The sequence below is a fragment of the Echiichthys vipera genome (assembly GCF_963691815.1).
Source record: "Echiichthys vipera genome assembly, chromosome: 9".
Lineage (NCBI taxonomy): Eukaryota > Metazoa > Chordata > Actinopteri > Perciformes > Trachinidae > Echiichthys > Echiichthys vipera.
The window spans coordinates 14,063,948-14,080,968 of record NC_139834.1 but is presented as its reverse complement, the minus strand read 5'-3'; the positions used below and the strand labels follow the sequence as shown (position 1 = coordinate 14,080,968).

Below are 17,021 nucleotides of genomic sequence, written 5' to 3'. Positions count from 1 at the left end.
AGGTCAATGATTTGATGCATCTGCAATTATTTTTTATGTGTTTTGATATCAGATTTTTCTACCATGTTTGGCAACGGCCCTAAAGGTAGCTCTGCGTATTTTGGCCGTATTTTACATATTTCCCATGTCACAGAAACCACTGAGAGGAAATCTTGTGTTTCCAATGTTAACATCATGCTGTCAGTGATGTGTCTGTGCTTTTGGTCGAGACCTCGCACAGATCGGACACCTGCCCACCTGCGGAGCTCTGTGCTGCGCTGGTTGAACATAATCTTACATTTCTAGGTTTATAAAATTTTATTTTAAATTTAACAGATACTCCTAACACAATTAACAGAAAAAATGGCCTCTGCATACCTGGTTCCTGGTGTTGATTTAGGTGGTGGCGTTATTAAAGCATGGTTTTTGTTAACAGTGGTGTGTGTGCTGGCTGCCGGCTGCCGCTTTTCACCGTTGCTAACTGTCCCGATGTGAGTCACAGGCCCCTGCAAAAGTGGAAATACATCATAAATGCATTGTTCAATATTATACTAATGCAGTGTATACATCATTCTATATCTCAATAACAGATATGCAGAAATACACAACCTTAATTCTGTCCCTGTCAGAATAAAGTACCAAAGCTCACATATGATTGGTTTCTAACAACTGTATTACAACGTGAAATACAGTAGAAAATACTGCAGACTGAAATGTCAAACTATTTCAATTAACTGGAAAAGAAAGCACACCATCTGCATCTGGCTGCAGATTTGTGGTCCTGTTTGTACACAACTTCACATCCGGACAACATAATTTCCTGGAGCTGATTCTTAATTTATTGAGCTACTGTCATCATACGTCACTGTGATTGGCACGACTCTTTCAGAGCGATGAGAGTATTTATTAATTGCCAACATAGCCTCGGATCTATATTCACCTTCAGCCAGCCCTTTTGTAATTTGCGCTACTGCACATAGCCTACATAAACCAAAATAGCAGGTGCGCTTGGAGACGCCCACACAGTTTGGTTTACCACTGGGTAAACAGCACAGAGACAGCCTTAGTAACAGTTGTGAATGAGTTAAGGATCAACATTGTTTGTCTTGGTCTTCTCGGTCTCAGTGCAGCTTTGAACATTTTATTCACTTTGACAGATTTTGGAAGTAAGTTGGCCTCATTCATTGTTGTTATCCCTACAATACCTTACTGACAGAACATTCTTTATTGCCTCTGATTACCTGCAATAATATACCAATATCACCTTGTGGAGCACAGCTCTGCAGAACAACATCTGTAAGATAACTATATCAGGAGAGACAAGTTATCACAATTACATGGATGACTTCCAATTTTGCATTGCTGCAGCTCCAACTGACACAAGCTGTATAATTACTGTGCATGAGTCTGTTTCAAACGTCAGCACACGCTTTCCGCAACACAACCGAAATAAGAGAGAGGAGCTAGTTACTCTGGTAAAAGGCCTGCTTTAGGTGTTATCCTATGCTCATATAAGGCTATTTGTATCACCTCAAGTAAAGAGTGCTGCTTCTCATACTGCTATGGTCCATGTTTAGAGATCAATGTGCACCATTATCATGATAGTGATGCAATTATTTCTGGTCTGTCTAAAAAAGCCACAGTTCAAAATCAGTTCATATAAAATGAATCCTTACATGTTTTATCTACAACCACGTCAGCTCCCATTACATACGTTTTTTGTGTCCCCGCAGTGGTTGGCTGTCAGTTTTATTATTGATTTTAAGACCCTTTTATTGGTTTGTAAATCTTTAAACAGTTCTGTGCCTGTGGATGTTTGATGTGCTTTTAAGATACAATATGTATCCCCTAGATCTCTCGGGTCCTCTGACTGTCTCTTGCCTGTCCCATGAGCCCAGACTCTGATTCATGGAAATGCAGCTTCAGCCATTATGGCCCCAGCCTTTCAAACAGCACACTAGAGGCTCTGATGATGTTAGAGACTGCATTGTAAATTGTTTTACTTGCTAGCTTTTAATCCTAAACTTTAACTTCATTTTACATAAAACACAAGGAGACATCAACAATTTAATGTTGACGATGTATAATGTTACAAGGCATGGACATTTGGTTTCATGGTGTTCTCATCTTAATTATATGTTAAAAACATTGAAAAGCATCTTTGGATAGATTGTGTTGTATAAAAAAAGACTTATATCTCTGTATCTATAAGGGTGATGGTATTAAGAAGCAGGGAAAGTGAGAAACAAAAATAGTGACAAAAAGCTTTTTAAAAAAATGGTTACGAGTAGAAACAACAGGAGAGGAGTTAAGATTAAGATAAAAAGGCGTGAGACAAAGCCTCACTCACCGGGACGCCTTTGAAAATGACAGGAGGGGATTGCCATGACACACTGATGCCGTTTCCAGTCCCAATTCCAGGCCCGGTCCCAATACCATTGTCTAACCCAGCCAGCTCAGGACCAACTGGGATACTCACTGGAGCAGTGGCCTGGAACATGGACAATTACCCCGCCATAGCCAGGAGAGAACACGACAGAAAGGAGGAGGCACAGGAAAAGTGCAGGTAGAATAAGTTAGGAGGAGAATACAGATAAGATGATATAATGAGCAGGGACGGCATTTCTCCACCTCTAAGTCTAAAGTGTGCTTCTATATCAACTCCGATTAGGCATTAAGAAAACAGCTGCCAACCACAAAAACTTAGGATTTTACATAATGATTTTATGATTATGGATCAACAGTTCTGACAGGCACTTGTAGAAACTGTTTGGAAGACAGCATAAAGAATAGCAGAGAGAACATGAAATATGAGTGCAGTACAAAGTTGTTATTGTTTTAGTATAGACCTTTTCAAAGTTGTGGACATAAGGTAGTTTTATTCCTGCTGCAGTGAATGTGAATGACATCAGCTGACAGGAAGTTAACAAGGACCAAGGCTGTTGCCTAGCAATGGAATTTCACATAAAAGGTCTATAGTAAGTATATATTCAAGTGCATTTTGTGTTGTCATGACAACTGAAAATTCTAAACAACCTCGAACCACTACGAAGGACTGAATTCAATATTGGATACCTAAAAAGGATATATACTTTCACCAAATGTGTTTTTCCAACTGAAACCATTTCATTTTTACCTTCAAGGACATGTAGGCAAGTGAGGAGTGCACATGAATTTGTACAGCTAAGAGGAAGAAAAAGAGCAGGAAGGATGAGGACGGGAGGGGTGGGTACCCAAAGGGTTCGACAAAGCAGCTCAAATAAAATACTGCAAGCAGGAATTGCATGAGCATGATTAAATCCGTTTTCTGATTCAAAAAAATAATAAATCAGACTACATTCTTTATGTGAACTTATGGTTAGATTTGCAAGAAAGTTTTTCTTCCTTTCTCTCACTGATATATACTCCCACTCTAGTGTAGGGGTAAACTAACTCGCTCTGAGAGCTTTTCTCAAACACTGATCTCAAAAACGGCCCTGGCATAATTCAATATGATAGACATCTGAAACTTTATGGCTTTGTAACGTACTGACTTCTTAATGTTTTGTCTTGTTTTCACGGGCATTGACATAGCATCAATTTTTAGAAATCCAATTCAGTAATGCGTGTAAGAAACTGAAGATACCCTGTGCACAGCAGTGCTTCTCTCCAGGGCGGGTGTAGGATAAACCACAGTAAACCAAAAAAAGTCCATACCAAACCAAAGTTCTAGGACATTGGTAATGTGTATGTTTTTGTATGTGTATTTTAAGCCTGTTTTGTGTGAATTACCTGGTAGGCGTGGTCAGTGCGGATGTGGCAGAGCGTGGAGGGAGCTGACTGACTGAGCAGTGTCGGTGCAGGGCTCTGCGAACTGTTCATATTGATGTGTTCGGAGTGAGGGACAGCGGTGAGCGGTGGAGGGAAGACAGGCGGAGGGCCAGACGTGGTGGGGGAGGTGGGTGTGAGGCTGGACAAGCCCTCTGTTAGGCTGTCCATGTTGACCTCAATCTCTGAGTAGTAAAAGTCTTCCTCTCCATCACTGTAGTCTGAGTCACTGTTTCGCCTGCAAGAGAGAGACAGCGACTACTTAGAAACTCTTCAAAATATCCCTGTATTAAGCTTATGTTAGCTAGATTTTAATTTCAGCTTCAGCTTTGAAGTGATTATAAACAGCACTGGACCTCTCAAACTTCGGGCCATGCAGCTTTTGAAGGCACAGCTGATTGTCCCTCTCTTCAACACTCATCGTACAATATCCTTATGTAGGCAGTACAGGTGTGCTCTGAAATTAAGTCATTTTTCCCTTTCAAGTCAAATTCATAAACATGGGGCAGAATTGCTCAGGTCAACGGCATTCCTCTGAGGAGCATTCACCTAAAGACTGTTTCTTGTGCTAGTGATGGTTGAGTAGACCTATGTTATATTGTCATTGCAATTTAGTAAATTATTTCATGCTGTTAGACATTTCTCTGGAAGTGAATCAGAAAACATTTCAGTGTTCTAAAGAAACACTTATAAATATGGGTTTATATTATTTATTACATTTCACATAATATAAATTGTATAATATTTATTTGCAGATCATTTTAATCTTGGTTTTAGTATTCAGTATAATTTTGAAAAAACAAACACTAAATATGCACAAATTCAGCACATTTTTTAAACAGTGCACATATCTATGAATTCTTATGATAAACTGTAAACATGCAAACAAACTCTATTCCCTCCATGTTACTAAAATACCACTGACATCTACAGACAGCTTTCAGTTATATGACAAAGAAAGGTACAGGAAGGGGTTACTCTTCTCAGCAGCAGGGGGCAGTAAAAGCCAGTGTGCTGTGGGGTCCTCAAAGAAACAGGCTGGTGAAGAAATGACAGTAACTGACAGTTAGTAGGAAGTGAAACTAATGCATGGAGCAACAGTAGGACGCAGGCTTTCTCCCCTTGCTTATAGTAATATATGAACATACAGTTATCATAATTACAATCCCTTTTACATCTTTATCAGTCAAAATTATTACTGCCCTGTATTTCAGTGGGTGACAAATACAATTTTTTTTTTTTTAATCTCAACTGTACCTCCTGCATTAGGTAAAAGCAGTAGTGTTGTGTTGCTACAATTTGATACAATGAACCATATGCGATACAATGTGATACCTTGTACTTGTACCTTTATTGGACAATAAGCATAGGGCACAAGCCCAGCTGGTGAGATGAAAAGGCAAGTGGCTGGACAGCCTCCAAGCTGTTACTAGTCATATTGAAGATGAATGAATGAATGGTTTAATTAGTTATGCTAATTAATTAGCTATGCTAACTAAACCAACTCCAGATGCTATAAAAATAGGTGAAACGTCATGCCCGACCACTGTGATTGCCTCGCGATTGGTGGGGCGGGTGTATGGACGGGACTTCGATGGCGTGATTCCATCGTCCATCTTTAAAACAGTCTATGCTGCTAGACAAAAATCCCTGCGAGTGTTCCATTTTTCCTGATGACTTGCAACTCACCCCAGGTGGATGGTGCGGACGTGTCGCTGGATCCCTGAGGAGGTGCTGAGGACCTTTTCACAGTTCTTCCACAAGCACTTGAACATCACCTTCATGGAGTTCTGAAAGAGATGTTCACCACAAAACCAACATGAGTCAAAAGGCAGACGATTTGGATATAGTGTCGCTGTAAACACAAGATAGTGTGTCGTCATTACCTCTATCTGTGGTTTGTTTGTGTATTTAATCCTTTAATTCAAGCACTTGGGTGGTAAAGAGTTTTCTCAACAATGGATAAGCATCAGCTGTTAGCCATGATTGAAATGATACATCATCTGAAGCACACTGATCTAGGTATTTCATGGGAAATGGAGTTTAATGCGGCATGTGTTGTTGCGTATTTCTGTGTGGATTTCATTGGCAGCCTCAATACAAAGACCCTCATGGGGTTTGAGTGCCAATCTAATCTACACCTCATTAGAGAGCTATTACAGCAGCAAGCCTATAAAAATAGAAACCTGATATGTGACAAGTTCAGACATACAAAAAGTAAAAACAAGACAAGATGGAAACGGCAGGGACGGAGAGGACACAATGAAACTACCCTTTTCGGTCTACCTCACAGTAAGTAGACTGCCATGTTCACTGAGTGAACGACTAAATGTTCTGTTGTCTGTGCATGTTGTGAACACAGATAGTATTTAAAATGGGTGTAGCCTCTACGTCAATGTCAATTATTTCAAGTTGGTCCAATCATATGGGAGTCGCCATCTTGTTAGATTTTGACACAGCCTTATTTCCTCTTACCAAAAAAGGGCATTGATGTGACATTGAGGGGAGGGAGATACGCCCATCTAGCTGACGTATACTGAATTGGCATCATTAGCACGACCACCAGGAACTAGCAAAGGCAGCCAACATTCATGATATATGATTTAAACTGATATTCAACACAGTACCATGCTCATAGACTCCAAAACACCAACCCTCAGGGCCCGAATCCTCCCTGTGCTCCAGATTAGCATCTAGTGTATGTGCTATTTATATCAGGGTATAGCAAGTCGTGGTGCAAGTGCAGCTATTTAATTAGCTGGCATAAAAAAGAAGAAAGCCGTCTGATCTATTAGGAGACCTACTGTGCAGGTCCCCAGGAAACGACAGGCGCTCGCGTCAAATGCTACTACGGGTTTAGAGGCCAAGTGGTGGACATAATTTTAGACCCTACCAAAATCGAGTTATAAGCATGGACATAGAAAAAGTAGGAGTTAGCATGCTAATCCTGACAACTAGCCTCCGAGGCAAAGTGAGGGCCAGCGGCCAGCTGTCACCCAAGAGGCTGTGCCCCTAATTATTCATAAATTTTAACCTCCAATAGAATAAAAACTAGCCTGGTACAAAAAATTGTCATGGATATATGACCTAAACATACAGACTAAGTGCAATTTTTGAAACCTAGAATTTGCTATGGTTGGGGCTGGTTGTGAAATAGAATGAAGAGCCATCTTACCATAAATAGTTTGGTGTTAGGGTGCAGCCTGGGGGTTTAAAACAACATTCAAGGCCTCCCTCAAAAAATATACATACATGTACACTCACATGCCTGTGTATGCAGAGAGGTACACAAGCACACCTGTGAAAACTACACTGACCTCTGATCATCAAAAGCTAAATAGATAGATAGATGATTTAATTTTGCCTATCTGGGGCTGGCAGCTGTCCGATAAGCAGGCAGGGACCTGCATCACTGCTAATGAAAGACAGTGGGTGTGCACTTTCATTACCTTTCAACAGCCTGTGAAAAAAGAAAGGCAAGAAAAGGGGGGAGGAAGCAGGAAAGACAGAGAGAGGAAACATGAGCGAGAGAAGTGAGAGTAGAACAGGTTTTTATCAATGGTTATGTTAACTATCTCCTGCACCACCTCTGAACTCCAGTATTTCTTATTGGCTGTTGCTCCCTTGCATTCTATTAGACAGCAACATGCCATAAAACTACTCAAGTGGTGATGTATTCATGTTCCCTTTCTCTAAACATGCGGTTTAAAACAGCCCATGTACAAATGACACAGCAAAGCTAGTCTTTAATCCCACAAACAATCACAAATCACTTAATTCCCTAAGCGTTTTTCTTGCATCTTAACACTGTTACAGTAAGAGGGGTGATTGCCATGTTTAATAATCCTCTTAACCCACTGACTGCATTAAATCAAACAGCCTACAATCCAAGGGGCAGCTGCTCAGAGAAGTTTTAGACCTCTGTGGTTGGAGTCAGCTATATTGCAACAAAAAAGTTAGCCAGCGGGTTATCTCCTGTTTTGTGTCTATATTCCTCCCAGCGTCATCCCATTTCATTTCCTGTATGCTTATCCACGGCATGGCATGGGTGTCTGGCAGCATTGTCCTCTGAGTCTTTATGGATTTATATATTCAGCAGCTCTATAATCTTCAATGCTGCCCCACTCCAGGGAGGTGGCATTGCAAACTCCCACATATTGTACAGTATATGAGCTCTCCTCTGTCATTAGCTAGAGGGAAGCTAGAGGAAATATTGAAATTCACTTCTCTTGTTGCTACCATGACTACTCTACACCATCTGAGTATGACTGTCCTCATTTTTATGCATCCCTTGAATCCTTTGTTACTTCCTGTTGTTCATCCCTCCCCTCTCCTTCATTCTTATTAAGCCTTCCCACCTCCTGAATGAGTGAAAGGAGGATAAGGAGCTTCTTGACAGTTAGAACACTTTGATATGCTGGACTGCTTCTAAAGTTGAAAGAAAAATGAGAGGGAGAGAAGTGAAAGGGAGAAAATATTCCATCATCCACAGAATCAGAAAGCAGCAGGCTTGGTGTCAGAGGCTGTAAACTTCATGGTGCTTACATTCTCTGAATGTTTCTAGCTGGATTTCCAAGGTCTCTTCCTGCTACTACTTTATAGAAATAAAAAAAAGCACATCAGAGTTGTTTCTGTACAACTATTGCCCTAAATTATAACTCAGCATCCGATATTTTTTCTTGGTTTAAGTTAAAGTGGAACGGACAGGCATCTGGGGCTTCTGTGATAACCAATAAACCATGGCTGTGTCAAGAAACCAGCAGAGTCAAGAAACTGAATTGCCTGTGGATGTCAACTAATTTTTTCGTTTTCATTTATTATCCTCATGATATACCGTTAGCTTCATTAGATGTGTGTTAAATATTATCTGAATAATAGGCAAATGTGTTTTCTAATATGCTCCTTTGCTGTGCTTCCCTTCACTTAGCATTTCCAAATTACTGCACAATAACTTCTTTAGCCCAAATTACTTTTCATTTGCATCACTGCTGTTTAAATTGAGTACATAATATATTATTTCAGAAATGAAAGCAAAATGGACATCCGTGTTTACCTTCCGCTTCCGAGGTATGGGGTCCTCAAACATGAAGTGCGTGCTCTCTGTGACATCTTCAGTGACATCGTCGCCCTGGGCCGAGAGCAGGAAGTTCTTGCTGGTATCACTGGAAAGAGGTGGGGATGGTGTGGAGGGCACTGATTGGTCGCTGGCGTCCCAGCTCCAGTTGCCACTGGTTGAACTGCTGTAGCTAGCTGATAGCACCTCTTTCCAAGCCCTGCTGGCTGGCTCTTGGACTGCAGTTTAAAAGATACAGTTGACTTCACATTAATGGCAGGACATGGCAAACAGAGGATGTTAAATAAATGATGGCAATATAATGTTGTTCGGACAGTATGCATCACAATCCTGTCCCAAATCCTAACTCTATAATGGAAATAAAAATGTAAAATCTCGCAAAAGCCCTAAACCACGACAGCCTGTTTGATGCATACTTTATCTTTAATATCTCATATACAGTAGATAATCTACTGTCCTTGCATTTTTCATGCAGTTAGACTGAACTCAAGCCAAACACAGCTTTAACTTCCTGGACAAAGTACAATATTATTTCTCTTAGTCTTTGACCACAAACCCTATACCCTTTGGCCTTTTGACCGATCCAATGATGACTGACCTAGAAAAAACTTGATAATCACCGACTTAATCTGACTTTCATTATGGCAAAACCCCAGCATAGAGCAAAGCTTAATATCATGTATATTGGAGATGAACATCTATTTTCTATAGGAATGTAAAGAGCTAAATCCCAGTTAATATGTAGCATAGATCAATTTGTGCACGAGGATTACCGAGGCCCTGGGATGAACCATACATCCTCCACATAAGGAAAAATATCACAGCCTATACCTTGCCCCATTTTATCTCCTAAAAGATGTGGCGACAGTAACACTCACTAACATGAAAAACAAATTTGATGTTTAAGCTAGTATTATAGGGAGTGTCATAGGCTATATAATGCAGCATTTACCCAAACTTCTAACTTGCAGGCATAAATAAACATTGTCATGAGGCCTGAAGAAGCTGATACATAAAATATATTCTCTGCAACCTTCTCTGCAACACTTTGTGTCGAGTAAGCTTTTCATTGAAATTAGCTCCTCCCAAACCCGTAGTATCCTTTGACAAGATCTAATGACTGCTGAACTGTACAAGGAAAACTTACATAGCTATAGATGTATTTTGCAGCAGGTGGTACAGCAGTGTCAAATGGTGCAACATGTTGCCTTACTGAGAGAGCAATAACAGTAGCCTTGGTTTAATGCTGAATCAAAAAAAAAAAAAGCAGATAGGACTTTGACCGTCTGGCAGGGTTGGCATGGTAATGGCAACCACAGTACTGGAGACAGCAAAAGAAGCTGTGTGATGGGGTCATAGCTGAACAGTTGGCAGCAAGTGCTGGGCTTGGGTAAGCATGCATGTTATACAAAGATAAGGAAATAGTGTTAATAATACTGTAAGACTCCCTTCCATTAGATTAATACAGATTAACAGAGAGAGTTTTTCTTCCCACTGTCCAAACGCTTCACCTGACTGAGAGTGACCCTCGGCATGATGTAAAGGAAATTACCTCAATTTGTTTAATGCAGTGTATTAAAGGCTCAGTAGGCAGCTTATTTTTGGCAGTATTAGGCAAAAACTTCCATAATAACTTTAGGGATAATGTAAATGAAATGATGTGAGAGAAGAGCAGACCTCTCAAAGATGGAGAGAAGTTTGGGATATCATTGATTTTAATTCGCACTCGGAGCTCGCTGTTCTTCTCTTGGACAGGTAAACTGCTAAATTATTTTTCCTCTAACAACTACAGTAACTGTGATAGTGGTTAGGTTGTGTGGGCTGATTTACCATGTAAACAGCCTGGTCACAGGGGCTACTGATAACGCATTGTTGGAAGTCTGTTAGCCTGCTGCTAACCGTAGCTCAAGGCATATGGCTGCTGCAAGATCAGGTTTATGTTGCTAGATCAGAGTCCCGGATCACATTATTCCACCTCAAACGTCTTCACATACCTACAAGTTTGCCAAGAATGACAGTAAATTCCCTTCTATAATTATAACAATCCCAATCATGATCGGGACGATTGAAATGGGTGACACGTAAGCATACTCAAAAAGGTGAACAGTAAAGTTAGTTTCCATTAGTTTCCACCCCGGCCGTCTAATGGAGTAATTCAGCACTGTTCAGTATTGCCTAAATACAAAGTAAAACTAATTAAACTATTTACTATCACTCATGTGTTCAAAGCAATGAGCAAGTTGGCGATTACCCCGGGCAGGCACTGTCGGGTGCGTGTATGAAGCGCATGCATCAGATGCCCGTGCTTGTCTGTTGGGAAGAGCTTGGGTCAAATCTGAGGAGATCAGACCCATGTAGACTGAACAATAAACTTTTTCTAAGTTTCCTGCCTACTGAGCCTTTAATCAGTATTTGATGGATTGGTTTCCAATGCAGATATACTGAGGCAGTGATGTTACCTGTGGATGCAGATGAAGGGTTGAGCACCAAAGGGGATGTGGACAGTGAGGTCAGGACGGCGGCAGCCATCACCTCCTTATCAGCATGACCTGAGGGCTTCCTGCAAAACACACAAATATAGACTAACCACACAGGAAAATGTCATGTGCAGATCAATATTACCATTACTATTGTCTCCACTTCACCTGAAACCGAGGGATGTGTTGAACAAATCAAACTACAGCCTTACTCAGCCATGACTCAGTTTGTTGTTTAGATTAAGCAATGGAAAATTATTTTAGAAGAAAAGGCCCAGCCTTGTCCCCAGGGAAAACTTTAGCCACCAAAAATAATGTGATGTAAGAAAAGATGGATGATGCAGCTATCAAATCCAAAAAAAGAAGCAGCCAGAGCACAGAGAGATGCATAAGTACAGAAGGGCTGCAACTAAAGATTATTTGCATTAACGATTAATCTGTTGATTATTTTCTATCAATAAGTTATTTAGTCTAGAAAATGTCTGAAAATGGTGAAAAATTGTGGATCCGTATTTCCTAAAGCCCAAGATTACATCCTCAAATGCTTTGTTTTGTCCAAAGCTCAAATATATTCGGTGTACTGTCAAAGAGGAAAGAAAGAGAATTTAGAGTTTTTTTTCTTAAATGATTACTCATACTAATGAATCAATTATCAAATATTAGTTGACAAGTAATTGATTACTCAATTAATCACTGCATGTATATTGCGCAGTGTGTGTGTGTTTGATTATGTGCATCTGTGTGCACTTAAGGATGTAATGGAAATTGTTTTGTGGTGTGTTTCTGCACAGCTTGTGCAACTTTGCTTAGAGCGAGGGAGAGGGATGCTTGTTCCTCCATTCCTGGTAAACTGAGCAGTCCACCTTGAGCTTAAACCTTATTTGCACAGCCACTTGAACTAGTAGCGTACACATACACACAGTACACGTTCACAAACACATAAACATTCACAGTGCGCTCAAAGAGTGTGCTTTGGCATCCTGCATTCTAATAAAAATGTGAGTGAGCACAATAATAAATTTGTGTCATCCTGCAATAAGGAAAAAAGTTTTCTAATTCACACAGACTTAATCTCTATATCTATTTTATTTTGCACTCTTCACCTCTGTTCTGCTGTCCTTGAACGCAAAATGCTGAGAAAATTATTTACGACAGGGCCAAGAACTCACCAACACACTTGTGCACACTTGCACACACACAAACAGATTGAACTCATGTAAAATCCCCCAAAAGGCAGCCGTCTAAGCCAATGCAATGGGGTGAATATATGCTCGCTATGTACAACTACAGTATGTATGTAACATCATGCAAATCCAAATGCTGTGAAATGTTAGCATATGAACACACACATTAACACAGATGCAACACAAAACACACACAAAACTAGAGAAACAGAGGAAGAGATATGGTCTGCAGCTTTAAGAGGTCACTGTCCCACCCCCAGACTTCTCCACTACATAACCAGAGTAAACTGGTTTGAGGCGTTCTCTCAGCCAAGCCCTAAGCCCTGGCAGAGATCCACTCAGAGTCTCAGTGCGCACACACACGCACACGCTCACGCACACGCACACGCACACGCATACACACACACACTTCACTACAGAGTCCAAAACAAAAACAAAAGTACACTGTAAATCAGCAAGCGTGCATGCACCTGCTCACACACCCACTCTTTTGTAGAAGTGACAAGACTTTAAAACATTTTATGGACACAGAAAAAGTTCGGAAAGTGTTACAGCTCCCACGCTGATGAGAATGTGTTGGATAGAAAGCAAACACATCACAGAGGAATGTAACAGTCTTTACACTACACAGCCATGTCCACACACGAAATATGCTGGTTTTACTCTATGACATCTCAAAACATGGATTAAGTGTTTGTGTGTATTTGTGTGCTCTGAATACAATGCGGGCAGTTGGCAAAACAACATAATTATAAAATACCAACATGGAGAAAATCACAGTATGCAAAGAAAGAATAATATCCACACCACAGAAAAAAACAGAAGACATAGCCAGAGGAGAGGTGGATAAACAAACACACACATGCAGAGCACACACATTGACATGCATAAAAACACACACACACACACACACACACACACACACACACAGACACACACACACACACACACACACACACACACACAGACACACACACACACACACACACACACACACAGACACACACACACACACACACACACACACACACAGAGTCTGGATGCGAGATAAAGAGATAACAAGATTAGCCGTGTCCTGTTTCAGTCATTAGCCTTGTTCTCAGCACTAAACAGGGCCAACCAGGGACACGCTTTTGATTCATGGGCCTCTGTCTCTTCCTTAATAACATTTCTGTGCTGATTTTTTTTTATCATTTTGGTGCAAACATGAACAACATGTTGTCAGCTTGACTTTGGAGTTAAAGAAATTGACTATTTTACCTGTCTGTGGTGTTGAAAAGTATACTAATAGTATACCACTGACAATTATTCATGTCTGTCTTTGGTGTGTATTAGTGAAACAGAAAAAAAACATACTGGAAGGTCAGTTAGCCTATTAGTTGATTCCAGAGATGATTCAGACTTTGATATCCCTTTCTTTCTCCCACAGAGGAATACCAACACACACACACACACACACACACACACACACACACACACACACACACACACACACACACACACACACACACACACACACACACACACACACACACACACACACACACACACACACACACACACACACACACACACACACACACACACACACACTCACTCAAAACCCACTCTGATTTCCTGACATTGAGCTTTTTCCTTTCTCTGCTTCCCGGCAGAAGCATGATACTCCGCCGCAATTTCACGACATCTGGTGTGAGTTTTTGTGTGCATCTACACTGTATGTCAACCCATAAATAAACAAACTGTACTGCATGTTTTAGACACACTTTCTTAGGCCAACTGCCAATTGACTCTTACCCATTAGTGGTGAAGCTAATCTACCATTGCTCTGACTTTGATATTAATGTTTACACCAAGTTCGAAGCAGATGGCAACCACATTCTGCCATCATAAAACCAGATTGTACAGATAACAGCACCACCATCCCTGTTGTCTGATGATCCCATCAGCACCTGCAGATACTTTATATGACACAGTCCACCACTCTCTCGATAACTTCTCGTCTATCTCTGAAATAACTATGGCGCCATTACATTTTTGGTGGAAGACAGAGCTACAGAGCGACTGCACTGATGCAACAGCAGGGCCAGGCGATATAGTCAAAATCTTTTATCCCGATATAGGTAATTTAATATCTTGATAACTATATCACAAAATAGCATATTTTTGGTAATTTAACGAATAAATGCTATTGCTTACTTTGTATACTCGTGAGAAATTAAATGCACTTAGTATTTTCTTATTTTATCAGGAAATTTTGTGTAAAATTAAAATAACAGTTTCAAGTGAAATTATAGAGAAAATAATATACCATATATGTAAAATATACACTTATAGTGTGATGTAAAACTAAAACTGCAATCTTCAAATGATATTCCCTCAGAATATTTCACATCAGGTTTTCTGGAGTTAAAGTTAGTATGTGCTTGTTATTAATTAAGATGACTAATTGCGTATCACGATATCTCTATATATGATTTCATGAATCTTCTAATGGGTCTTTATTTTGGAGCAAGTTAAACTGGGGACGCCTCTATTTAGTGCCCAGAAAGAGATGATTGGAGACCAAGGATCGCTGTCAACAAAGTTTGGCTGTTAGTGTCTGTGTTTGTGGTATACTTATATATATATGTGTGTGTGTGTGTGTGTGTGTGTGTGTGTGTGTGTGTGTGTGTGTGTGTGTGTGTGTGTGTTGTGTGTGTGTGTGTGTGTCTGTGTGTTTGGGCGGAAGGGTGTTTCGGGTTTTGGGTTTTTGAATCTCAAATCCTGATGTTTGCAAGAGCCTTTCGGTCCAACTATGGTACGTTTATGGCGTGCAGTAAATTTAATGAGGACATGATGATGTCTTCCCCCCAAGTGCAAAGGGACATGTGTAGGCACATACATACTCACTTAGGTATTTAATGCAGTGTAGAGGCACCATTCATACTCTGAGCTGTGAAATTGACTAGCCCCGTCACTGACAAGCATGTGTTTTATGAGACAGGTACAAATCCTTAATAGGGAAATCCTAAACCGCTTTACTGTACCTATGTATACTGTATATATGTCTGTGTATGTTTATGTGTAGTGCGTACATTTGTGGAAGTACATGCACTAACACAATCATACATTTACTCTCTCACACCCACACACACAAATGCACACACAAAACACACACCCTCCTACCTTCCTTCCTCCCTCAACTTCTATTGGCCTTGGCTGACACAAGAACCAAGCCCTCTGGCAGCGGCACAACACATAGGCCAGCTAAAGTCAACAAGCCAGGCCCAGGCACATACAGACAGAGGGAGAGGAAGAGAGAGAGAGAAAGACTACCGCTTTGAGCCAAGACACAAGAAGCAACAACAAGCTTGAGAGTGCAGAAAAGGAGCGCTACATGTGCCCAAGCATTTGTATATCCCTGTATCGTGTGCAATGAACGGATAATCTTGCAAATGACCATCCTTTCATCCAAGGTGCAGTAAATTACAATGAGTAGAGGCTCAGACTTAGTATTTTTGTGGGATGATTTTCAAGATTAACTTAATTCCAATAATTTATTGGATGAACTTGGAGGACAGCTTCCAATACAGTGGATTTCCACACCAGGTCCTAAGAGGACATTTGGACTTTGATACTGCAGATGGTGATATGATGCTGCCCTGTTGCTGTTTTTTTAACCCTCACCCCCATCCAATGCTATAGTAGGCTCTCTGCTGTTGTTGGGGAGATGACTGGACACTCCCCTCTATATTTAACACAGCACCTCTGCTCCAGTTACCAGCCCATTAGATATCCCCAGGATCTGCCTTGTTTATAGCGGACATTGCACTCAGAGTCAGTATAAGTCCACTGAAGGTCCAGGTCAGCTGTGACAAAACACAACAACTCTCAAAACCAATAAGCTGGCCACAGACAAAAAAAAAACTTGACATTTTTATCAGCCTTGTATTGAACTTCCCAAACTGTACTTTTCATAGGATTCTCTGCCTGACCTAATGTAATCACCCTCCCTCCCGCATGTGTATCCCACCTGTTTGGCACAGCCAAGACCCAGTTTACCAGAACATGACTTTCACAACCCCTCTCTCTTAGACAGAGCATTTGTCTGTGAAGGAGCCAACTTAACATTTTGCAGCATACCAAGTCTACAGGTAACAGGGGGTGATTGTTTAATTCTCAAAAGACCAATATCCCTTTAAGTCCTAGCGGTCTATCTTGTTTACCGGAGGAAAAAGAATACAGTATGTGTCAGACCGATTGGGGGGAAAAACTATATTATAGGTCAAGAGAAAAGAGGATGTCAGAGTGGACAGGGTATCAGTAGATTTCATTGTTTTGAGCTGGCTGACCACAAAGCCTATCTGCTTTGTATCAGGATCATTAAAAGCTGTACAGAGTTCACAGTAGACAGTTTTCACTTGGGTTGTACACTGCCAACAATGATCTCTGATCCCCCTCAGCACCAGTGGTAGACACCTTTTATAGCCCTTATCCATTGAATGTGATCATGTGACT

The 17,021-nt window shown here is 40.7% G+C and overlaps 1 protein-coding gene across 2 annotated transcripts in view; it reads right to left on the bottom strand.

Annotated features, from left to right (window-relative positions):
• The window catches only part of slc2a4rg (SLC2A4 regulator), a 43,839-nt gene that overhangs the window by 6,519 nt on the left and 20,299 nt on the right, over window positions 1–17,021 (bottom strand). The window contains exons 3-8 of one of the 2 annotated variants that reach the window (XM_083920353.1): window positions 11,320–11,420; window positions 8,840–9,078; window positions 5,476–5,576; window positions 3,751–4,024; window positions 2,330–2,470; window positions 358–485 (exon numbers count right to left, since the gene is read on the bottom strand). In XM_083920353.1, coding sequence (XP_083776479.1) covers window positions 358–485; window positions 2,330–2,470; window positions 3,751–4,024; window positions 5,476–5,576; window positions 8,840–9,078; window positions 11,320–11,420 — 984 coding nt within the window. The remainder of the gene's footprint in view (window positions 1–357; window positions 486–2,329; window positions 2,471–3,750; window positions 4,025–5,475; window positions 5,577–8,839; window positions 9,079–11,319; window positions 11,421–17,021) is intronic. The other variant, XM_083920354.1, reaches the window with a different exon arrangement.